Below are 25,173 nucleotides of genomic sequence, written 5' to 3' on the forward strand. Positions count from 1 at the left end.
ACTAAGCACCTATATCCCACCACTGCTAGCTAGGTTGACCCTTGATACACTCACAAAGCTCATCCCTGGTCTACCACAGAGTGCTACTGTTATAGGGGGTACTTAATGACATGATGGTGCCCGATATGGACTGTATGGGTTCTAGAGGGATGGGGGGTAAGTATATTGGTGGACTGAATAATTTCTTTGGGGCTCTGAGATGTCTGGTGTACACGGAATTCATGAGTTCATCAATCAGTCGGATATTTGTAAAGCGTGGCAAATCACCCGTGAGGGTCTCAAGGTGCTACAGTTGCTGCCCCTAGAGTTGCTGGTTGTTCCCATGCAAGAGGCTGTGGCGTGCGAACAAACACTCACATGCTTCCACTTCTAAACAGGAGAAGGAAATTTCTTTCATGTGGTGTGGACATGCCCTATCATTGCAACATACTGGAACGTGATCTTTACTACTCTATCAGAAATAATAGTAAGACTGAAGAAACCATTGCCCAGGATTGTGCTGGTGGGTATCCTGGAGAATTTGAGAGGTGCTCAGGGTAAATGTCCTCTAGTGGGAATTAAAACTGTGATCGGCAAAAGGGACATTGCAAAATACAGGAACTCTGACATTCCTCCCCTCTGTGAAATGGCAGTCAGTCATGGACTGTTGCGCAAAACATGAAAGGCTATAAATGTGGCACAAGGCTGCCCCCGAAAGCATTTTAAAATATGGCAGAAATGGTGGGACTATTTTGTTTTAGAGGGATGGATGTAATACTGTTGAGATATCTGCAATGACACAGCACTGTGTATGTTGTATTTAATAAAAATACAATAAAATGTGGTTATAAAAAAAATCAATAAAATCTATGACAGCTTCACCCCGGGTCTTAATTTTTAGGCACCAGAAGACAAAGGGTTGTGCGTCAATAAAACGCTGCTGGGAGCTGATGCACTCCCTGCAACCCCCACAACACTTGCCATTCTTGCTAATAGTACCCCTGAAAATCTTCAAATGTTCAAACCCTCACAGGGCTCCTTCATCTGTCTCTATGTATAAGAAATGAGCAAGCAGGGGCGGTGATTAACACGTCCCCACTGCATTCCTTTCATTTGTTTTTGCCATCCAGATCACAACTAGGACAACCTATGACTAGTAAGGGTTTGTTGAGAACCCTGGGGGGAGCTTCAAGGCCCCAGCCGGCTCCCCATGTGGCAGCCAGCATCCTTAGAGCTCCTGCCTATGCGGTCTGCATGGGCATGGGGAAAGATGAGCAGCCCTCAAGCTCTCATCATCTTTGTGCTGCATCCTGGGGACCCCAGGATGACTTCTCTTTGTGATACCTTCCTAATTTTTTTGCAACTGCCCCCACGGAGATAAGGGCCTCTGGTGGGCAATAAGCACTGATGGGAGGGGGGGCCCACACACACACCTCCTCCCCAGATAAATACATAATTTGTTGCTGACCCCCAGGCCATCGGCTGGGCACCACACATTTTGCAGCTCGTTTTCCTATGATTAAAAAGCCAAATCTTTCAATCAGCTTATCTCCGGTCCTGTTGGGCCAATTTTTGCTTTTGGCTCGGTTTCCCCCTGATGGCCAGGGTGAGCCACAACAGCATTTTTAGCAAGAAGGCCTTCTGACCTCTAAAAGTGTGCCCTTAGCAAGGAGCTGTGTTTTCTGCCTCACTGACAAGCCTTCTCCTCTGATTGACTCATTGTGCTCCTCTCCTGCTGGCTGGGGCATCTTGTACAGCCCCTCAGCTACCAGCCTGCAGGGCACCCTCATGACTGTGAGGAACCAGGAAAGATTAGACCCCCACCCGGGGTCTCCTTCGCAGCGGTGGAGGGACACCCTTTATGTCCTCAGGGTCAATTTAGCTTGTGTGAGATGTCTGATATCCCTACTGTTCATCATAGGGCCCCAAAATGGAAGGACTCCTTTAAAGTAGTCCAATGCTTCTTGTGCTGAGGTATCTTCTGCAGATATTACCCCTCTCCGAGTCCTGTGGTGTTGAGGGCCAGCTGTGTAAGTTGGTGGTAGTAACCAAGCAATGTAACACGTGCCGGTCCAGGTGGGCACCAAGAAGGTGTAGGCATTATTACCACAAACAAAATACGAGTTTCGTGATGGTATCATGGTAGGCCAATTAGTTCCAATCAATATTACTGTAGCATTACAGTTACTGGCACCTACACTTCTATTACCACTTTTCTGAAAACAAAGTGGAGCCTTGACCTGTGTTACAAAAAATCTTCGGCCAATCCGGGGTGTGGTATTAAAGGATAAAAAATATATGTCAGTAGACCTATTTCGTCGGTCAGCATATTCTGACTTTTCTTCCTTTGTTCCATAAACTCTCGTTCCAGTGGGCCAGCATAACCGGTATAGGTGGGTGACCAATAGTCCGGAATTAGTAGCATCCATTGAGGTAGCCCAAATGGCTGATAGTTCATACCAGGCGCTGCAGGAGCCATCAAAAGAAAAAGGGAATGCAATATATGGCAACCTTCTTTGCACGGAACTCGGTAGCAAGCCACATATCCAACAATTTGTTCTATTTACAGCCAGCTGATGTTGATGTAACATAGATATGAAGGCATTGTTTTCATATTCCTTACGTCGTCCTTCCTCATGGGGTGGTAAGGAAACATGGCTGTGTTCTGGAGGCAGTGGCGTAGTTGGTGAGACCTCTGGGTCAGAATCTTGTATTACCCACCCAATGCAGGACAGAAGTATCAAAAATAGTATCGTTATGGTGAGACAAGCGATACGTGGGCCTCATAGTCTTTTTAAATTACTTATTTTCTTCTTTTTCCTCTTGTCTTCTTGTATAACATCCATTTCTCTTTATTGCTTGTCCCACTAGCAGTTCAGTCCAACCTAGGTGCTGCCCGTGACTGGTGGTTGCTTCACTGTGGGGTGATTCCAGCAGTCCTATTGACACACTCTGGTCCGCCCCGACAGTCAAAATCACGGCCCTGCAGCTATCGTCAGACTTAATACAGGGGACAAGCAATCAGTTCATTGTTCATTTTCTTATTTTATTTTCGTGGGCGGAAATCGTATCTTGTGGACTGTGGTATGGTATAGTATGGTCAGGAAACAATTGTTCAGAATGACCTAAATCTGAGGGAACCTCGAGCAGCACACTGTCGTTCTGTTTTTATCACTCCGCGTAGTGTTGCTGAAATGGTCCTCAGTCGTCGGGTGGTCACCACTTTTTATTTCATCACAGGTTACGAGTAGGGGTACTTTCTTACAGTGGGATGCATGTATCCAATTCTTAGCTCCCTCGACTTTAACTGCTGTTCGAGTAGCAAGGAGGACCTGTCGCGGACCTTTCCATCGAGGTTCGAGACTCTTTTTCCGCTGGAAATTCTTTGTTTGGACCCAGTCTCCAGGTAGTATCTTGTGGCCTGGATTAGTGGATACAGATGGGAGTGCTTCACGCACCTGTTGGTGAATAGAACGCATTTAAATAGTCCATCAAAACAGGATGTTCTAGTTCTGAGTACTTGTGAGGTCGAGGGACCCCCCAGACATTTGCTGGCCTACCCATCACTATCTCATGGGGTGACAACCCTGATCTAGAGTGAGGCGTCATCCTGACAGACATTAAAGCCAGGGGCAACACGTCCGGCCACCGTATGCCGCGTTCTGCGCATATCTTTGACATCTTCAATTTAAGTGTGCCATTATATTTTTCAACTAGTCCTGCTGACTGGGGGTGGTTAGCTGCATGAAACTTCTGGCGGAGGCCCAACCCTTCACACACCCTTTTCATCACCTGCCCTACAAAATGACTCCCATTATCTGACCAGACACACCTTGGGACCCCAAACAGTGGGAATAACTCCTTCAGAAGTACCTTTGCGGAGGTAAGGGCAGTATTATCTTTAGTAGGGTAAGCTTCTACCCACTTACTAAACATACAGACCACAACTAGGACATATTTCAAGTTGTTACATCTTTCCATCGCAATATAATCCATTTGTAGTACTTCAAAGGGATACGTTGGTGGGGAAAAATGCCCAGCGGGGACTGAGGCACCCTTCCCTATGTTATGTTGTAAACAAATCATGCAGGATTGAACCAGTTGGTCAGCTACTCTTCTGATATTTTTATTAGACCAAACCGGATCAAGCAAATCACAAATGATTTTCGCACTAACGTGTGCAGGACCATGGGCCATAGCCACTACTGGCAGAACGAATGCATCGGGTAACATCCATCTTTCCCTCTGTGACAGATCTGTCCAGCACAGCGTATTTTCATCTAACTTGGCCTTCCCTTCTTCCCATTCCTTTCTCTCCTGTTCAGTTGCCTCATCCTGTATCTTCCTGACACTCTCTACCGTGTTCCCAAATATTTCATGGGGACGAACCTTCTCTGTACTATCTACCACATACATGTATCCTGTCTTTGCATACGCTGTATCTTTTGCTGTCTGATCGGCTAGGGCGTTGCCCTGTCCAGTTTCATCTGTCACCTTTTTGTGTGCACTACACTTCATGATAGCCATTGTTTTGGGCAACGCCAGGGCAGAAAGTAAGTTAGTTATAAGGGTCCCATGTTGAATACGTGTCCCATGTGAATGAGGAATCCTCGTTCTGCCCACAAGCGACCAAAATTGTGTGCTACGCCAAATGCATACTGACTAGCCGTGTAAACATTCACATATTGGGGGTCATTCTGACCCCGGCGGGCGGCGGGAGCCGCCTGCCTGGAGGGATCCGCCAGAATACCGCTGCGCGGTCAAAAGACCGCCGCGGGTATTCTGGGTTTCCCACTGGGCTGGCGGGCAACCGCCAAAAGGCCGCCCGCCAGCCCAGTGGGAAACACCCCTCCATGAGGATGCCGGCTCCGAGTGGAGGATGTGCGACGGGTGCAGTAGCACCCGTCGCGAATTTCAGTGTCTGCTAAGCAGACACTGAAATTCAGGGTGGAGCCCTCTTACGGGGGCCCCTGCAGTGCCCATGCCATTGGCATGGGCACTGCAGGGGCCCCCAGGGGCCCCACGACACAGGGGCCGAAGCCGCCAGGAACAGGATGGCGGTATGGGGGTCAGAATCAAGCTGCGCCGCCATGGAGGATTCTACAGGGCAGCGGAAAACCGGCGGGAGACCGCCGGTTTTCCCTTTCTGGCCGCGGCTGAACCGCCGCGGTCAGAATACCCTGGGGAGCACCGCCATCCTGTTGGCGGTGCTCCCGCCGACCCCGGCCCGTCGGAATCAGGCCCTAAGTCCTTTACTTTACTCACAGGCTCGTGTTAGAGCTATTAATTCTGCGGCCTGAGCAGAGTTATGTGGTATTCTAGCTGTTTCAACTACAGTGGTAGCTGTTGTAACTGCATAGGCTGCAGAGGTAGTGCCATCGGGTAGCTTGATGCATGAGCCATCTACGCATAATATGCCATCAGGGTCTTTCAGTGGAGTGTCCTGTAAGTCCACTCTCCCTTTTGTTTCATCCTCCGTCCGGAGAATGCAGTCATGTATGTCATCATAAGAATCTTCAGTTTTTTCAGTAATTGGCAATAAAGTGGCAGGATTGAGCGTGTTGCACCTTTTTAATGTTATATGACTAGCTAAAAGTGTCAGTTCATAAGTAGTTAATCGTGCATTAGTAAGATGCTGTGTTTTTGTTTTGTTTAATAGTGCGTCAACAGTGTGTGGGAACAACAGGGTGAGGGGTGAATCCATGACTATCCCGGGCGACTGGCGCACTGAGACCGCTGCAGCGGCTACTGTCCGTAGACAGCTCGGGAGTGCACGGGCCACTGGATCCAGTAGGGCCGAAAAATAAGCACAGGGGCGTTGTTTTCCGCCATACTCTTGGGTTAACACTGATAGTGAACATCCATTTCTCTCGCTCACATATAACTGAAAATCTTTACGATAATCAGGCGTACCCAGTACAGGTGCTGTGCAGAGTGTATTTTTCAATTCATCAAAACCAGACTGAAAGTCATCATTCCATTCAATCTTTTCAGGACAATCTTTGTGGGTGAGATGCAAAAATGGTTTTATCAAAAGAGAATAATTAGGAATCCATTGACGACAGAAGAAGGTAATACCTATAAAGGCCCTAACGTCTCTCTGTGTCCTTGGAACCGGTATGTCTCGTATAGCTTGTATTCTCTCAGCCGTTAACATACGTCCCTCCTTAGACAGGAGGTGTCCTAGGTATGTAACCTCCTGTCTACAATATTGCAATTTGGAGAGGGAGACCTTATGGTGATGGTGTGCTAGATGTTTCAATAAGGCTACAGTATCTGTTTTACAATTTTGTTCTGAAGTGGATGCTATTAAAAGGTCATCCACATATTGAACCAGCGTCGAGGAGCAAGGAAAAACAAGGGCATCTCATTGACCCTTGAGGGCCTGGCTACAAATGCTAGGCGATTCAGTATAGCCTTGTGCAGCGTGACAGAACCGGAAACTGCGACCACCCAGTGAAAACCCAAAGATGTGTCTACTATCTGGATGAATGGGAATGCTAAAGAATGCATTCTTAAGATCGATAACAGAGAACCAAGTAGGCGAGGCAGGTATCATTGTTAATAATGTCGTAATGTCAGGAACAACAGGGAACTGGGGTATTACAATCTTATTGACCGCCCGTAAATCAATAACAAATCGGAGTCCTGGAGACGTGGTGCTATCAGATAATTTTTTATGAACAGGAAGGACAGGACTGTTACAATCATTACCACGCGTTTCTTCAATGACACCCAAATCAATCAACTGGGTCACAATATTTTTGAGTTGTTGTTCAATGTGTTGGGATAATTTGTATTGGGGAAGACAAGGCAATTTGGCATTGGCTTTCAAACGTATGACATACGGTGGTATGTCCAGACATCCAACATCGTCCTTATGTGTGGCCCATAAAATGTCTGGCAAATCTCGAAGTTCGGGTGTAAGTGGTTTTGACAAAAATTGTGACGGGGAAATATTTGGACCTAGAGTGACATGAACTCCATCCGGAGAGCAATAAATGGTGGCATACAATTTCTTTAATAAATCCAAACCCAATAAATTCTCACTACAGGCCGAAGTAAGAATGAGAGGGGAGCTAATGGTGTAAGGACCTATAGCAACATGCATCGGCTGGGAGACAGGGTTAGCCACCGGAACACCAGAAAAACCCATAGAGACGTTAATATTGCCAGACAGAGGGACCCCTTGGACCTCTTCCTGTTTAACAAAACTTTTGGTGGCCCCAGTATCTACCAAAAAATCATGTGGAATACCGTCTAATTGTACCTCAACGTGAGGGCCATTCTGCCTAACAGGAATAGAAACTGGTCCAACCCCCCTCTGTCGAAGGCTGTCCTAGTCAAATGAGGACCCCTGACCTTCATACGCATCATAGTTGTCATTAAAATATTGACGCTGGGATGAAGCATCAAAATAATTCGGGCGGGGGGTACTGTGGGACCGTGGAGGGGCCTGCTGGCGGGGTCTGTCTGCAGGACAAGACCTACCGCGTGGTCTGTAGTCCTGTTGCGGTGGGTGCATGGGGCGGCCTGTGGAGTTGTCCTTATTGGGGCAGTCATTCTTCCAGTGGCCCTCCTGCTTGCAATAGGCGCACTGATTGTAGGAGAGGGAAGAACGGGGAGGGCATTGGGACTGCCTTCTGTCATTGGGAGGTCCTTGTGACCTTGCTCTGGACTGCTGTTGACGGGTCTGAGGGTAGGCCTGCTGAAATAACACCTTCGTTTTCAACTCCTTCGTTTTTTTCTCGTTCTTTTCTTGTTCTTCTATCTCCCTGTTCTAATAATATTGGGCCATTGTCAGTATTCCAGTGGCAGTAGAGACTGGCCACGTACTTTCACACAATTTAAATTTTCCCTTTATGTCTGGTAATAAATTGTCCACGAATTTGTCAACAAAGAGTCTTATCCCCCCCTTCAGTAGTCATGTCTTGGCCGCTGTAATCAGAAAAGACACCCTCAAACCTTGTATAAAAGTCTGAAACACCCTCGTCCTTTTTCTGTTTACAGGCGGCCAATTTATCCCAACTTATCTTGTGTGGTGCAAGTATGGTCTTCATTAAATCCAAAATACGCAGTGGGAGAGCCAATATAAGTGGGTCTGGTTTCGCTCCCCCAACCCTGTCTCTTTCTGCTGCTTGCAATTGGTCCCACGTGCCCCCTAGTTCAGCATGGTTGTGCCTCTGTACTTTTGACCATACTTCCTGCGGGACTACTGCTGCCATTAACATGTCAATATCGGATAACGTCATAGTACATGATTCAAGAATTTGTTGCAATTCTTTATAATATCCTGCAGGGTTCTTACGGGGGTCAGGTAAGGCGGCTTTTAGGGTATATGTTTCAGATCTTTTCCATGGGGTGTGTACCCACATTTTTTGAAAATGCCCTGCGGTAATAACTTGGCTAGCGTCACCCGTCACCGGTTCTCGCCAAACCGGCGGAACCTCTCTCATGGGAAACATGGATGCCCTTATAGAAGGGCTACATGTCCACAGGCGGTCCCTATATACAAGAAGAGTAACAACATAATCATATAGACCATAATCAAACAGCAGCCCAGTAGAGGCGTGTTTTCGGAGGTCCACCAGTCCCGCGGGAGCTGAGGAACCATCATCCTCATATTCTTGTATTATAATGTTGCACATAAGGGTGGCTGCATGTAACTGAAGTAAACTATCTCATTGTTTCATAGTGTGGACAATGTCCCTGACCCCATAGTCATTCCAATTAGTCATCCACCTCCATGTCATTTCTTCAATGACATCTTCCTCTTGTGAATTAGAGAACAAATGTCCGCGCAGGGTGCGCTTTCGCGGGGTCATGGGGCGGGGGGTATGTGTGGTGTCTAAACAGGAGTCAGGGGTGGGCCAAACGGGGGCCAGTCGAGGGGTGGGTATAGTCGGGCGGGGTGTATCCTCTATAGGTCTGGTGACAGGAGGGGTGGTGGTGGGTGGCGGAGCACTTGCCTGAGATCCAACCGGGGGTGGCACAATAGGGTCACCTGGTGCAGGTTGAGGATGTAGTGTAGGATATATTGGTGGAGTATATAACGGGGGTTTATCTAACATATCGTTTAAAAGGGGGTCTTCCTCTTGTGGCTTATCCACTACTGTCCTGGAAGGGTAACACTTATCAGTTTGTAAGTGAAGCCTTCGGTCATGTTCTAAACTTTTCTGTTGATGTTCAGCTACGTCAGAGTCATATACCTTTTCAGTCACCGTCCTGGTCTTATGTCTCTGTAATTCTTTCTCTGCCTTCCTGCGTCTTTGGTCTGCTTCTTTCTGCCACGTCGGTAGTGAATCAAACATCCCTGGTCTACTTTTTGTTACAAACAAACGTTCCTGTAAATAGTCTAATTTATCTTTATCAAATGTCCTGTGAATAGGCCATTGCAAATCAGAACTACCTTTGGTTCTTTTTCTCCATATATCAGACCAGATAATCGGACCTATGCCATATTTAACATATATATCATAATTCGGAGTCCCGGCCGGAGGAGCGGGGCATGTTTCCTCCAGGCGGGAGTCCCTACTGCAAAGACAACAACACAATTTCCTGAAACAACTGAACGCTGGCATTCTTCCAGTATTTAAAAAAAAAAAAAATCTTACACCAGTGGTTTGAATACACCAAATGAGTGGCAAATATGCCTTTTGCTTCCTATATACTTAAATGACAACTGAGGTCAGTCTTACCACTGACGTCGATCTTTGCAAAGAGCAATAGAAACCGTACAATACTCAGAGACCTATTTTTAGACAGGAATCTTTCAACTCCCGTCCTTACCTGACACTTCTGTTATAGTCCAACAGTTGGGGACTCCAGTAGTCCACGGAAAACAGAGACCCGAATTCAGACAGCGCCAGGAGAAGTCGAGCCGGCTGGAAGACACACAGTGGAGATCCGCAGGTCCACAACAGAGAACGAAGCTCAGAATCTGGTGTGGGGCGCCTCCCTTGGAAATCCAATCGTGAGTCCTCCGTCACCTGGTCGGTCCCCTGGATGCCTGACTCGGGTCCCTGTTCGGGCACCAAATGAGGAACCAGGAAAGATTAGACCCCGACCCGGGGTCTCCTTCCCAGCGGTGGAGGGACACCCTTTATGTCCTCAGGGTCAATTTAGCAGAGAGTTCACAAATCAGACGGAGTCACCAACTGGAGGAATAAAGAGAAGTTTATTACATGGATTATAGCTCGAGTTAATACAGAGTCCCAGGACAGTCAAGTGACTATCCTACGGAGGCTGCCCCTTCACTCTGGGGCACCCAACCTTATACACACACAAAACTGCTTAGTCAGAGGACAACTCCACCCCTATCGTATTCAAGGTCCTCTGCGGTCTTCAGAATATTTCAGGGATACACGTGTGGGGGGAGAAGGTGGCAACGACCTGTACAAACTTGTTCTGGCAGTTACTGATTAAGCACGACTATTCTCGGAACTGTAATTGGAAAAAGTAATATGGCAGCGATAAGCAGATTGCAGCCCAAGGCTGCGAGCACAAGGTCAATCATCAAAGTTCAGGAGATTTGTCGAGCACATGGCAACATAATAAAGATAAACAGATGCCTAGCAGCTATGGTGTATGATTAACTTTATGTACATTTTCTCAATTGCACTCCCTAGGCCTCAGAACCTCCTACTTGTCTTGCAGAGCACCTGGGGACAGTGGAATCCAAATCTTCCCCCAACTAGCCATCAGGGGGATATGGGAGTCAGCACCTCAGGCCCTGGAGAGACCAATCCTAGTACTGAGGATCAGCTGGAGTCAATCTCCTTAGTCCATCCTTGCAGTGCATCAGGTGGCTTCTCCTTCTAGTCAGACATAATTCTGTTATTGTTACTCCCACGTCCAAGGTCTTCTTAACTGTCTCTCCCTTGTGCAAGTGTTTTTAAGTGGGGGTGGACAGAATTAGGGGCCAGGTAATTCAGCCAATCCTGGGATGCTACATCATCAATTCACCCCTGTCTCAACAATGAAGGGCAATACAAAGTGGTGACTTAAAATTGTCTCTGGCAAGATCTCCCTTGAGAGCCTTAGCTCCACCCCTTGGTGACAAAGCTGTTTGATCCCTTCCCACTAAAACTCCAAAGGTAATCCCCTACTATTTTGGCTCCAGAGGTTTGAGCTTCCTCCTTTGTTCCAGTGGGTCTGGGCTGTACAGCATCCATTTTAGGACATCCTCATTCCTCACCCCTCATCCCTACTTCTCATCCCTGCTTCTCATCCATCATCCCTACTTCTCATCCATCATCCCTACTTCTCATCCATCATATATAATCCTTACTTCTCATCCATCATCCCTACTTCTCTTCCATCATCCCTACTTCTCATCCCATCTCATCTCATCCTCACTTCTTATCCATCATCCCTACTTCCCATGCATCATCCCTGCTTCTCTTCCATCATCCCTACTTCTCATCCATCATCCCTACTTCTCATCCATCATATCTCATCCCTACTTCTCATCCATCATCCCTGCTTCTCTTCCATCATCCCTGCTTCTCTTCCATCATCCCTACTTCTCATCCATCATCCCTGCTTCTCATCCATCATCCCTACTCCTCATCCCTGCTTCTCATCCATCATACATCATCCCTACTTCTCACTTCTCATCCATCATCCCTACTTCTCATCCATCATCCCTACTTCTCATCCATCATACATCATCCCTACTTCTCATCCATCATCCCTACTTCTCTTCCATCATCCCTACTCCTCATCCCTGCTTCTCATCCCTACTTCTCTTCCATCATCCCTACTTCTCATCCCTGCTTCTCATCCCTACTTCTCATCCATCATTCCTACTTCTCATGCCTCAGCCATCATTCCTACTCCTCATCCATCATCCCTACTCCTCATTCCTCAACCCTCAGTCATAACAACACATTTTCAGTTTTGTGAAACACACCTTCAAACTGATTGGTGAGGAACAGCCAATCCGAGTTATGAGAGAGAGCTGCATTCTTACAGCTATGCAGGTTTGGGAAATACAAGGAGCCCACAGCTAGGGCCATAAATCAGCTATTGGAGAAAGGGTTATACAGTTCATCGAAAATCTTTCTGGTTTCAGAAAAGAAAAAAAAACTGCTCTGAGATAAAAGCAGCCTCAGATGTAAACATGGTATTTGTTACAAATAAAAAGCAGGCTCAGATTTAAACATTTTGGCCCTCATTCCGACCCTGGCGGTTTGAAACCGCCAGGGTGGAGGGCAACGGAAGCACCGCCAACAGGCTGGCGGTGCTTCCAGGGCTATTCTGACCGCGGCGGTAAAGCCGCGGTCAGAAAAGGGGAACCGGCGGTTTCCCGCCGGTTTTCCCCTGGCCCAGGGAATCCTCCATGGCGGCGCTGCTTGCAGCGCCGCCATGGGGATTCCGACCCCCTTCCCGCCAGCCTGTTCCTGGCCGCCACCCGCCGGACTCGGAATGAGCCCCTTTATTTGTTACAAATAAAAATGAAACCAGAAAAGGTTTGGATGAATTGGATTTCACTGTCACCAGAGTTGATTTTAAACATTTTGTTTCCACATATGAAACTGAAACCAGAAAGGTTTTCGGTTGAACTGTAGATGACCTGTATAACCCTTTCTCCAAGAGATGATTTATGGTCCAGGCTGTGCGCTCCTTGTATTTCCCAAACCAGCAGCATTTTCTGCAGAGGCCTGTGCAAACAGAAAAACACTGAGTTAAATAAAATGAAATATTGTGCAGCCTTGAATTCACTGGAAACAAGCACACAGTTGCATTTCCTCTCCTCTCTCTTCACCCACCATGTGCAATGAGGAGGCTGTTTTTCTTTGAAATAGAATGCAGCTCTCTCTCATAACTCTGATTGGCTGTTCCCAACCAATCAGTGTGAAGGTGTGTTTCACAAAACCGAAAATGTGTTGGTATGACTGAGGGATGAGAAATGAGGAGTAGGGATGATGGATGAGGAGTAGGGATGATGGCTGAGGAATGAGGAGTAGGGATGATGGCTGAGGAATGAGAAGTAGGAATGATGGAAGATGGATGAGAAGCAGCGATGAGGGATGAGAAGCAGGGATGAGAGATTAGAAGTAGGGATGATGGAAGAGAAGTAGGGATGAGGAGTAGGGATGATGGATGAGAAGTAGGGGTGATGGATGAGAAGTAGGGATGATGTATGATGGATGAGAAGTAGGGATGATGGATGAGAAGTGAGAAGTAGGGATGATGTACGATGGATGAGAAGTAGGGATGCTGTATGATGGATGAAAATCAGGGATGATGGATTATATGTAGGGGTGATGGATGAGAAGTAGGGATGATGTATGATGGATGATAAGTAGGGATGATGGAAGAGAAGCAGGGATGATGGATGAGAAGTAGGGATGATGGATGAGAAGCAGGGATGAGACGCAGGGATGAGAAGAAGGGATGATCGAAGAGAAGTAGGGATGATGGATGAGAAGTAGGGATGATGGATGAGAAGCAGGGTTGAGAAGTAGGGATGAGGAGTGAGGAATGAGGATGTCCTAAAATGGATGCTGTAGGGCTGTCCCAGCCCAGGTGCAGTGTGACAAGGTAATTATGATATGCAGATTTCCTTCTTATCTCGTTTTGTCAGGAACTATGTCAGTCACTGTTGGTTGCCTGTTTGAGTGGTGAGGCATTATATCCCTCTGCTGGGGAGCCTTTTAATTAACTTTGTTCAGTTGTGGGTACAAAGGCATGGAATCTGATCATGACATGAACCAGGAAAATATGACAAATTCATAAGATGTTGTAGGTTATTAGGGTCTACAAATTTAAACTTGGTGGATATATATTTTACCTTGCTGCACTCTGTAGGCCTAAGTAGTGCTAAACTGTTCTTTATGGCAGATTTTGTCTACAATGGTAGTACAGTGGTACACCACATATTTTAAAGTAAGCCCAATGTAACCACAGTGTTTTCCCACCAATAGTATAGGGCCTACACCAGGTCAGTACCAATCCTTGCAGATTCCCTTCTGTGATGGGCTATCTGTGCGCAGATACCAGCTTTCACACAATGGTAGTCTCACATGTGCAGTCTGCACAGGTGTGCACGTGTCCACATGTTTATGTGTGACCAGCCCAGGGGCTCTTACCTTAGCTGTGCAACAGCAGCGTTATCCTAAAAGAAAGACACTGGTACATACATGACACCTGACCCAATTCAGGCGGGAGACTGCAGAGTTTTGCAGCAAAAATACTGCCTAACTTTAGGAGTCACCCAACTGAAATTGCCTCTGCTTTTACAGAAATCAATGGGAGGGGAAACCGTTCTCCCATTTATTTTTTTTATATCCCACTTTACTGGTCTAAAACGATGACATGTAAGCTGGTGGTTAGCACACTCAATTTCATGTGAAGGTCCAAAAATCAGACAATTCCGAAAAAGTCGGGTGGATTGAATGTCTGGAGTACATTTGCTACACTCCCTAACAGATAAGTCCAGATAGGGACCTATGGCGAGAGCAAACTCTGTTCTAAGTCGTCTAAATTAAGAAATCAAGGCACTGACTAAGTCCCATCTCTCAACTAATAAAACCTACACCTTGGACTGAATATGCGGAGTGTCCTTTCTTTGAGCATGCGCTGTTGTCGCCCTTCTAGGGAGGTTGATCTGCGCGTGCGCTGTCTGTTCTTGGCTGTGAGCAGTATCGAGCAGGCTGAGTAGTATCTTCGGCACACACTGTTGTCCCCTTTCTAGCAGCATGTGTGAGAAGTGTCGTGTGCTTACGCATGCGCACTGGTCTCCTGTTTGTGAGCGTGCGTGGAGAAGTGTTTTTCCGTGCGCATGCGTAGACTAGTAGTATCGTACTCATTTCCTCGCACATCAACACTCCTTTATTATCAACCAAGCAGGAGGTCAATGGTGTATTTTTCCTGCTGTTCTCTCTCGAGGCTGTGCGTTGTTCCTGCTCCTCAGATATAGCAAAGACACTGTTTTTTCATTTGTCAAAGTACAAAGGACGAGCAGAAAAAATGTCCCTCCAAGAAACGAAAAACGTGAGTGCTACTGTGTCCAGAATCTGTGTTCATAGGAAGGCACGCACTGTGTGAAATACCAGCTCATAAAAACATTCATGCACTCCAGACAGTGGCGAAGTTTGTCCCTTGGTATAAAACCATTCCCTCTCCTACTTCTTGGCTGTGACTCCTGTGAGGAGATTTTGTGACATTTCCATTATTTTCAGTTTGTTTCTCTGTGACATTTTAAAAATAGAGGCAGCTACTTGAGTGTAATGAGAAGAAACTAGCACCCTTGTGCAGATGTCATGGTGCAGAAATGACTCAAAACTATCAAGAATCTAAATGCTCCTGGCTGAAGTGCAAGGACTGGCTGATGGTGTCAGTCACAACAACACACGTGTATGGTGGACAGTCTGTCTAATAAGATGCATCGCCCCTTTGTGTCAGAGGCTGCTGAAAGCTCCAGCATCACAAGCAAATAAACAGCTCCTTGGTAGATGTGATGCAAGGAGTGCTCCTTAAACCTGTGCATTGCTTGCAAGACACTGGCCTGTTTTGCAGATATGTCATGAGTTTGCCCCACCCTGACTGGGCGGCTATTTGTTATACATTATTAACAAGGGCTTTTAGACAGAGCCATTGGATTTGTGCGGCAGGGAAGGAGCAAATTATGCGGCAGAGTTGACTAAATTATGTGGCAAGAAAAGAGAAATTATGCAGCATAATTCACATTTCTTTTATAGCATTACCTCGTTATGTTGCAGTTTTTACACGTCAACACTAGCTGGACGAAGGTTAATGTGAGTTTGACAAACAAATACAGCAATAAGCAACAGTAAGGTTGCCAGTCAATCTTAGTGAAGGGTCTTCCACTCTGCAGCAACAACTCGCCCCTGTTTTTAGTAATTTTTGATCCATTTGACATAGAAGCACTTTATGAGGCAGATAATGGATTATATGGCAAATGCAGCAAATCCGCAATTACACTGCTCCTGCAGAATTGCATAATTCTAGTGGCCCTGCATTAAGATCTATTTAGCATATTATGTATAGCATATAGAACCTGCAAGCATTCGTATAACAGCCACAAAAACATTGTAATCTGGTGCTTTCCTCTAATTGAAGTGGACAAAGAATTCTAGAGGTACTATGCTGTTAAATGGATGCTTATGACTGGGCAAACTCTGCACTGGGGACTTGGGGGCTCCCGAGAAGTTATTCTTGATAGTTCTCATTTTATGGCACTCAGACAGGTGAAAGGCGGAATAGCTGTTGTGTTTTTACCCATTTGAGCAAGAATGGAATGGTAGCTGAATCGAATGTGGTGTTATGATGCCACGCATCCACAGATCACGAAAAAACTTACTGGGTGACCTTTTACTTGGAGAAAGGTTAATTTCTTTCCCTGAGGCTCGGGGGAACTTCGTTGATTACTCAGGGGAATTACTGCAATATGCCAAACTAGCCAGAGCAGGCAGAGAGACAGAGAGAGCTGGGCAGATTTTCCAAATGCTCCTAATCCCACACATACACTTGAATCAATACCTCAGCTGGGTTTGGTGCACACCAGATATCCCTAATATGTAAAGCTCTGAAGTTGGACAAGAAAAAAATACTACTGAAAGACTACTCTGGGGAGAGGACATTCAGAAGGCATGCGCCCAGTGCTTAATTTGAGTTGGTGGTTGCCAGTGGAGCCCACTGGCACCCAGTTTTGGCGACCAGCACTTATCTATCCACATCAGACATTTACGAGAGCAAAACAGGGAAAAAACATAAAATGGAATGACGGAGAAAGAGAAAGACAAAAACCTTTACAAGGGGAGAAAACAGGAGCATACAAGAGTGAGATAAACAAGTAGTGAGTGTCTGGTAGTAGATCAAAGAGGCATGATGCGGATTTAGCGCTACGCAGCCTTGGTATTTGGTGTTGCAACATTCATTTGCACCAGCCATGGTCATCTGAGTCAAGCCCTGGGCACTTGCACTCATTCGTTTACAAGTTAAACACTGCATGTGCCCCAGTAAAAGAGGTGTCCGGCAATGCAAGATTTAAACTCACACACGTTTGTTGCCCACACCATACATACCTCACCCAGCTGAAACTGAAGTAGATATAACCAGAGAGGTCTGCAGCTTTTCCAAGGTCTGGTCTGGCGCACTTGAGTCTATATATATCCATGTTACGTGTTAATGTGGTACAATAAAGAATTACTGTGAGGAGGTGAATGACATCAGTAATACAGATTGGGATAAGTGTCTGTGTTGGGGTGTCCCCTAAGCAGTGTTTGCTGGGAGTCATTCCTAAACCAAAGAAGGGTTAGACTTGAAACAGATTTGCTTGGCTGGGGCTCCTCTCACAAAGCAACAATTAGCCATTGGCTAGCTCCATTCCTAAGGTACCAAAGTAAGCACATGGAAAAGTGGAAAAGACACATGATAGAGTGGACTTTAGCGGAGGAACCTTGTATGAGGATGGTAATAAGAGATGAGAGAGCCACAGAGGACCTCGGTGGGTATGACTCAGGCATTGTTGAACTTGCTTGCTAACAGGGCACAGAATACACCACAATCTCAGGGTGAAGAAGACAAGGCCTAGGCAGTTAGTACCTTCGACTAAAAGAATAGGTAGTGGGGCCCACGTGTTATGGTTTAAAGGCAATGGCCAGCAAGCTATTTTCAGATCAGAATTAGAGTGTTGGGTTGGAAATGCCCTAAGAGTGGTTCTGGCAATGTTATACGGTTCCTACTCAGATATTAGGACTGCGTATTTGGGAAGGCAGAACTTCAGAATGTGGGAGACTGAGTCCATCCATAGCATCCATAACTGTTGGCCCAGTTCCTGGCTAGCTCACAGTGCCTTACCCAAACCCCTCAACCTACCAGGGTGGAAGGTGATTATAGCATCCTGAACATGACACTCTTCCACGACAGGGAAGTCATGGGATTTACTTGTCCAGGCCAAGGCAAAACACAAAGAGATGCAAGATAAGTTTTAATAAAATACTTTTATTGAAACAATCGCAGTCTGGCATAAAGAGATTAAGCTGCAATAATTAGGCAGATGAAACAAGCAAAGTAATATGCATTACAAACATGGTAAAGAAGATAAACAATCCAACCATGGTAAACGTGGTTCTAGATATTCTAGAGGTTTTTATAGGTCCCTACTTAACCCTTAATCTACAACGAGAGTGTAGCAGGTGTACCCTTCTCCTGGCCTGATCTAAGGGATTATCCCCAACCCTTACCTAGAGACAGTGTCAGGAGTCGGCCTGCGGTGTAGAGGGCAATCCTCTCAGGAGCTGGTAGATTAGCGCCAGCAGAGATGCATATTGAACACAGCATTCGTCCTGGGACGCTTGTGGCTGGAATGCCCTCTGCCCCTTCTGGGTCAGTGCACCCTTTATATAATAAAGCCTCCCTGTGTTGGAAGCACAGCTCTAGTTCAGTGCTGTGCCTAGACGTTAGAAGTTGTCTCCTGAACGGGCAACATAAGAATTAGGATATTGTGTACACTGTTCCTAGTCTCGAAGAGGAAGTACTGATTACATGTTGTGCAAAGGCTAACTAAACAAGCAACTCGTACCACATTTTCCTAGAAGAATATCATGCAAGAAATGCATGTAAGTGTAATTGCTAAAATCAGCTTAGCTAAAACAAATAAAATATGAAATGTAAAATGAAGCTAAAACAGGGAGAACAAACTCAGGTCCAAGAGGTCCTTACGACAACAAGTGTGCATCCCTGCCCTGTGTTTCAGTCGTAGCTAGTATCTAATGTCCCTGTGTTTGGACTTTTTCATTTGAGTGCACCTGGGTAAATTATACGAGTCCTGAGATCAGGGCTTGTGGTTTCCAGAGGGCACCAGAAGTGCACCCCTTGCAGTGAGAGAGACTCCTGTCTGCTTGCTGGCTGAATAAGATTGACAGTGGTGGCAGCATTTATTCTGTTAGAAGGAACAGGCCTTTCCCTGTTGCTTTCCATGGGAGAAGCCTCTCCTGTGTAAAAGCAGCAGCCTAGTCTTCCTCACTGAGGCCCATCCATGTGGGACATAGATATGGAGCATATGCACAGAAACATACAATATATATGGTATTTGTTGGGCCTGTTTGTGTGTGCTGGGCCAGTTGTGGACAGGAATCCGTTATGTTTTTTTATCTGTGGAATGGAGGGTGAGAGGAGCCTGCAGAGACACCCACTCTTTTGAGTTTTAACTCATGTTCCTTATCAGGTCATATCCAGTTCCACTCAATATCCTAATGTATCTCTGGATTAAAAGATTGTGGTGGAGACAGCTATAGTAGGATGTCCACACTTATAATTCTAAAGAAGAATGGTCAATTTAAATCCACATTTTGGTCTGCTAGCCAAGCATAAATGCTCCGGAGAAAAGTAGGTCTCTTGGCCCGGGTTTTGTTGACCAAGCGTGGAGACATGCATCAGTGTGTTCAATTGTTTTTTTTTTTAGCTCCAGAGCTGGGGTAACTGACTACCACCTCCTTTTTAGGTTGAGCGTATCAGACAGCAAAGCTACCTGGTTTCAGAAAACCTATTCTGGGCTTTCCGAAAGATTATCTGGGCTTAATTCACGCCCATTACTTACCATTAACTGACTTTATTGTCACTCTAATTCGCTTGCCTGTTATTTCGTGGCTTTACTTATCTATCTTGTGTTTGTCCCTCCTAAGGAGCATAGCATGTTTACCATCTCTTTGAATGGCTGGCTTTATTTCTTCCACTGTTCGTTTTTAGGGAACTACTTTTTGTTGTTGTTGTTAAAGTACTCCACAAGGGTGTATTTGATTTTCAGTTGTCTTCCTTGTGTGTTTCTCTGCCTTCTCTTGTAGTCTTCTATTTTCTCTTCCTTCTTCTTGCTTCCCTTACCCACACGTGTGTGCTTTTTGTTTTATCAAATCACAGCTCTCTACCCTTTTCTGCTCTCTGACCCGGCCCTTCATGTTGGTTGCCCCATTGACCTGATCCCCCATGAGGTGACATTTTTGTGTAATTTACAGGCCACTTTGTTTACTGCACTGCAAATTCTGCATCCTTGCATTATTTTCAACAGCGAGCACATCTTCTATGCAATGCGCCTTTCATACTCAGTTTCTATGTGCTCCTCTTGTTTAAGGCTTATAGTCTTTCTTTCCATTGCAAAATACTGGGCACTACATATCCTTCATATTTGTACATATCTGCTGTGTCATTTGCCCTATGTTTGCTCCTTCTCTCGTTATACATTCTGCAGCATAAGTATGTGCATCATAGGCACCAGACATCTGCCATATATACACTGGTTGCTAGTCAGCAAATGTCAAATTTTACATATCATTTATGCTTGTGCCCTGTGTCGATTTACAGGTTTACTCCCCCATACACTGTTACAGCCTTTCCAGCATATTTTATAGATCATTTACAAATGTATTCACCCATTGCGCTTTATGTTAATTCTTTGGTCTTGTTGGTCGAATAAGAATTTACCTTACAAAACAAAAGATAAGAGGCGTCTCTCAAAACAGGAGCGGGTCGTTTAATTAAACCTTACTGCTGGGAGAGTAGTTACAGAACCAGGGTCTGAGGACTGTCTCTTATTGTACATCACTTTGAAGCAGGTTTTTATACATCCCATAAAGATATAAAAGACATTATTTTCTTGGTAAAAAATGCACAGTTGTCATGGAGTTATAAATACAATTCCAGATAGTGAGGACAGGTGGACCTCGACCTGGTGTGGACACATTGTGGGACAGCAAGTATGTGTCCAGAGGGGCATGTTGTGGCTGTGTGTGCGGTGTCCTGATTGGCTATGTGTTCCTAACTACATGTGGCATCTAACTTTATGGTGTGTTTGGGAATGCACGCATCCCTCTGGCCATGTGTGCTTTATTGGGTTCAATCTCCAGGGACCATTGTGGTGTTGCTGCCTATCTGTGGGATCTGATCTAAGTTTTCCTGTTTGTGCCTTTGGCTGGCGGCTAAGTGTTACCCCACCTGTGACCTGTCAGTCACTTACCTCAGGCCTAGATCTCAGAGCCCGCCTGACCATGTACCTACGTGCTGGTCTTGATGGAGAGTTCACAATGGGGAATCTGATAGTGGTGATGCGACTTCATTTATGTATGTAAATGTATTGCTAAGTGCATCAACATTGATTATATATTAACATTCCCCCCTTGTAGCGTGTGTCATAGTGAGTATGTAATCGGTGAAGTAATGCGTGGAATGCTATGAGGCAGGATAGAATGTAGAGAATGACAGTTGAGCAGATGAAGAGCTGAAGATGGTTGTTGGCTCTGTTTCCGTGATACCTAGTCGCTAACAAAAGGAAATTTACATACGTAAGTGTAGCGTACTTACTACACCTGTCTAGTTGAATTTTCAACAGCAGCATCAAACCCACACTTCCTGACAGTCACATTGTCGGTAGCTTGTTGTTGTCCCACTTCTCTAGAGGGATGTACTTATACTCTACCCAATTTGGGGACTGCATTTTTACAGCAAGAAACTCCCACTTGCAGGAAACCACACAAAAATCAATAACACAATGAGAACGGGCAACAGTGACTTGCACAGACCGGTCAGCCGTCGGGTGCGCCAGGAGAACCAGTTTGTGAACCACTTCTGCTCTCTTCATGCACGTCTTTCTGTAGTCAGTTCACTGCGTGAATGGCAAGAGTCAGAGTTCCATTGCCCATGTCATTGCCAGGTATAAAAGTGCAGCAAGATGCACCGATCTTCGCTCACACTCCCAGGCTCCACTGCAGAAAATTGGGTTTCTGGTTGGGCAGGGTATGCACCTCAGCCAGGCAGAAACCACCACTCTCCATGTCTGGGGTCCATTTTGGGTGACATTGCCTCTGGGATAATCCTTTCTGCTGTGTGCCAAACTACCTGGGCTGAGCAGAAGTTATCTTTGGTGTGTAACCTACTCGCCCTAACTAAAGTGGTGGTTTCTGCCTAGCTGAGATGGGGACCCTAGCCAACCAGAAACCCCATTTGTAACATCGGTAATCAAGTCTAACAAGTGTTGCATCACCATGAGGCGGGTGTTGCATCACCATGAAGCGGGTGCCTCTCAGTTCCTGCTTGATTGCATTAAGGCCAAGCTCAGTGCTGTTCATCATTTTGAGCATTTCCCGCCAGGTTATTTGCAACCAGCTGGCATTCGCTTTTGTCCGCAAGGTGAAGAAGTGTATGGACACTCTTGCTGATACTTGTGCATCAATAAACAGTCTAAATTCCTTAGGAATGTCCTTGTACATAGCTCAGCCAAAATAATCAGCAGTTCTTTTCCTTTGAGCCTTATGCCTCAGAGTTGATTTCTTCCTCAGCGAGTGCTGGTGCAGCTCAGACAGATCTTCTCAGAGGATGACCAGGGTTGGGGTGTGTATGGTGACGAGAGAGCAGAGGCTATGCCATCCAGGGACGAGCTGGGTGTAAGCAAACTTGACACACCACCAGTAGGTGTCCATCAGCGTGGAGGTGCCCCATTGTATGTCCGTCATGTGCAGTACTCTGCCACAGTTTTCATTCATGCCCAGCGGGATGGTTCCATAGCCGCTGAAACATTAGGAATACAGTGTGAGTTTCCGTACAGTTAGGGGTTGCCCCTACCTCTCTATCTACGTGTACCTATCTATGTCAGTGTCCCAAATCTCCGGACACAGGGTAAGCCACCCTTACAATACACATTTCCCTTCATGTCATCGAGGTGGATGGCCCTGCACCAAAACTCCATGTTTGGGGTCCATTTTTGGTGAACAAAAACAGTCCCAGATACCATAAGGGCCACCCTGGGACTACATATGGAAGCAGGAACGGATGTGTTTGTGCACTGATTAGGTGGTTTAGCTACCTCCAGGAATCTCTTGGAAAAGTCTCAGAGCCAAACAGTGTCCTCCCCTATACCTCCCTTTCTGCACATCTTGTCTATCTCAGTTTGGATAACGCTGATGATCAACAAAGGTGACTTCTGTGAACAATGTGGGTATGCTTTTTCCTAGTTTGCCAAACGCCATGTGCTAGGAATAAGGCTCTGATGAAGCCTCTTACCCTTCTGTTGGCGGCTTAAGGACGGACCTCTGTCCGGTGGATTTATCAGAACTTCCAATCAATTGCTGCATCTGCTCACCTTCTTGTTGCGCAAATGTGAATCTTTCTAGGTGGGGTCCCCTTCCTTGGGTCGCAGTCCGGTTCGAGATACGCATCAGCTCCTATCTGCTTGTCAAAATGTTCCTTGAATGATAATTTACTTTAAAAAAAAGACAAGAGGCTTCTGGCAAAACAGGAACGGCTAGTTTCATTAAACATTACGGCCGGGAGAGCAGTTACAGAACCGGGGTCTGAGGACTATCTCTTGTTGTACATTGGATTGAAGCAGGTTTTTATACATTTCTCTGAGTGCCATAAAGCCATAAAATACATCCTTTTCTTGACAAAAAATGCACAGTTGTCATGGAGTCCTAAATACAATTCCAGATAGTGAATGCAGGTGGGCCTCGGCCTGGCACAGTGTGGGCCAGTGAGTATGTGTCCAGATGTCGGGCCTGAGGGGTGCGTGGTCGCTGCATGTGTGCTGTGTCCTGATTGCATGTAACTTTATGGTGTGTTTGGGAATGCACGCGTCCCTCTGACCATGAGAGAGTTCACAATAGGGGAATCTAATAGTGGTGATGCGACTTCGTTTGTGTATATAATTGTATCTCTGTGTGCATCAACATCGATTAATCCAATATTAACAGTCTTCCGCAACTTTTTAAGGATTTCAAATTACAGACTTTATCCTTCCCCCACTGCGCTTCACATTGTTTTTCCTCTCCCTTGTGCTTGTAACTTTATATCAATACTTTCAATAATTTGCAATAAATTTATTTTCACATTTCTATTTTTATATCAAATGAAAAAGTTTACATTTCTAATAAATTGTTGCTTTGTGCATAAAAAAATTAAAATTATCACCAAAAAATATAAGCATTTCAAACTTCTTTCCACATTGCATCTAACTTTATTTAAATTCCAAATACACTTCAATTCATACTGACCAATATTTAATATGGTCACAATACAAACTTAATATTTACATGCCGTTAGCTGTTACACCTTTTATTATTGTTTACATACATAAACTTACACATTCATTCAGTCACACTTTCTTTCCTTATCTGTAAGAAAATGTCCCTTTTCGCACGGTCATCCCCTTCTTGGCTGAATTTTAGTGTTGGTTTTTGGGCTCCTACTGGGCAGTGTTGTCCAGTGCTCAGTGTACGAGCTTCTGAAGGCAAGTTTGTATGAGCAGCAGCTGCCCTGTCAGAGCTTTGCCTTCATTAGGTGTGACAACTGTTCCAAGTGCATGTCAGTGGCTTACGCCTGCTGACAGCAGGGCTGGGCACGGAGAGTGTGGTATCAGCTCAAGAAGGGAAGCTGGGGATGTTCCAAGACCATCATTAACTTGAAAAGGACAGAAGTGAATCCTGCTCATTCACAGTTTGATATAAGGGGATACTTAAGGAAGGGGAATCCTTTGTCCTTTAGGCCCAGGGTAGCCAATTGGGCACTACCCTAGTAGGAGGGGAGCTGGTCCCAGAAACCGTTTGCTGTAGCTGAGGAAGAGGGGACTGCTCTTTTCCCTAAACACACCTTTGGCTGGCCACAATCTCTTTCAAAGGGCAGATGGCCTGTGCCATCTTGGTGTTTCACTAGATTAGTGCATTCTGGGATAGTTTGCAATATGTCAAACATGATGTGCTGTAAACGTGGGTAGGCCTGCCCCCATTAACTTTTCCCCAATGGTTAGGAAGTGTCTAGGAGTCACCTTCACCCACAGGCTACTGAACTGTATAGCAGGGACCTCACCACCAGCTCCTCAGTCAATTACTGGATTTACGGGGAATTAAAGCAAACTGAACCTGCTGGCTGAAACCTGTGAAGAGACTATGGGGGTCATTCTGACCTTGGCGGTCCATGACCGCCATGGCGGAGTGCGGCGGAAGCACCGCCAACAGGCTGGCGGTGCTTCCTGGGCGATTCTGACCGCGGCGGTAAAGCCGCGGTCGGAAAAGGGGAGCCGGCGGTTTCCCGCTGGCCCAGGGAACCCGCCATGGCGGCGCTGCTTGCAGCACCGCCATGGGGATTCCGATCTCCTTACCGCCAGCCTGTTTCTGGCGGTGTCCACCGCCGGAACCAGGATGGCGGGAACGGGTGCCGTGGGGCCCCTGGGGGCCCCTGCAC

The 25,173-nt window shown here is 46.0% G+C and overlaps 1 protein-coding gene across 1 annotated transcript in view; it reads left to right on the forward strand.

Moving 5' to 3' along the window:
* Positions 1-14,814: 14,814 nt before the first annotated feature.
* LOC138248873 (zinc finger protein 583-like) overlaps positions 14,815-25,173 on the forward strand; it is a 64,808-nt gene continuing 54,449 nt past the window's right edge. The window contains exon 1 of the mRNA XM_069202840.1: positions 14,815-14,979. Within this exon, the coding sequence (XP_069058941.1) occupies positions 14,956-14,979 (24 nt within the window). The 5' untranslated portion in view covers positions 14,815-14,955. The remainder of the gene's footprint in view (positions 14,980-25,173) is intronic.

This window comes from Pleurodeles waltl, chromosome 8, assembly GCF_031143425.1.
Source record: "Pleurodeles waltl isolate 20211129_DDA chromosome 8, aPleWal1.hap1.20221129, whole genome shotgun sequence".
Taxonomy (NCBI): Eukaryota; Metazoa; Chordata; class Amphibia; order Caudata; family Salamandridae; genus Pleurodeles; species Pleurodeles waltl.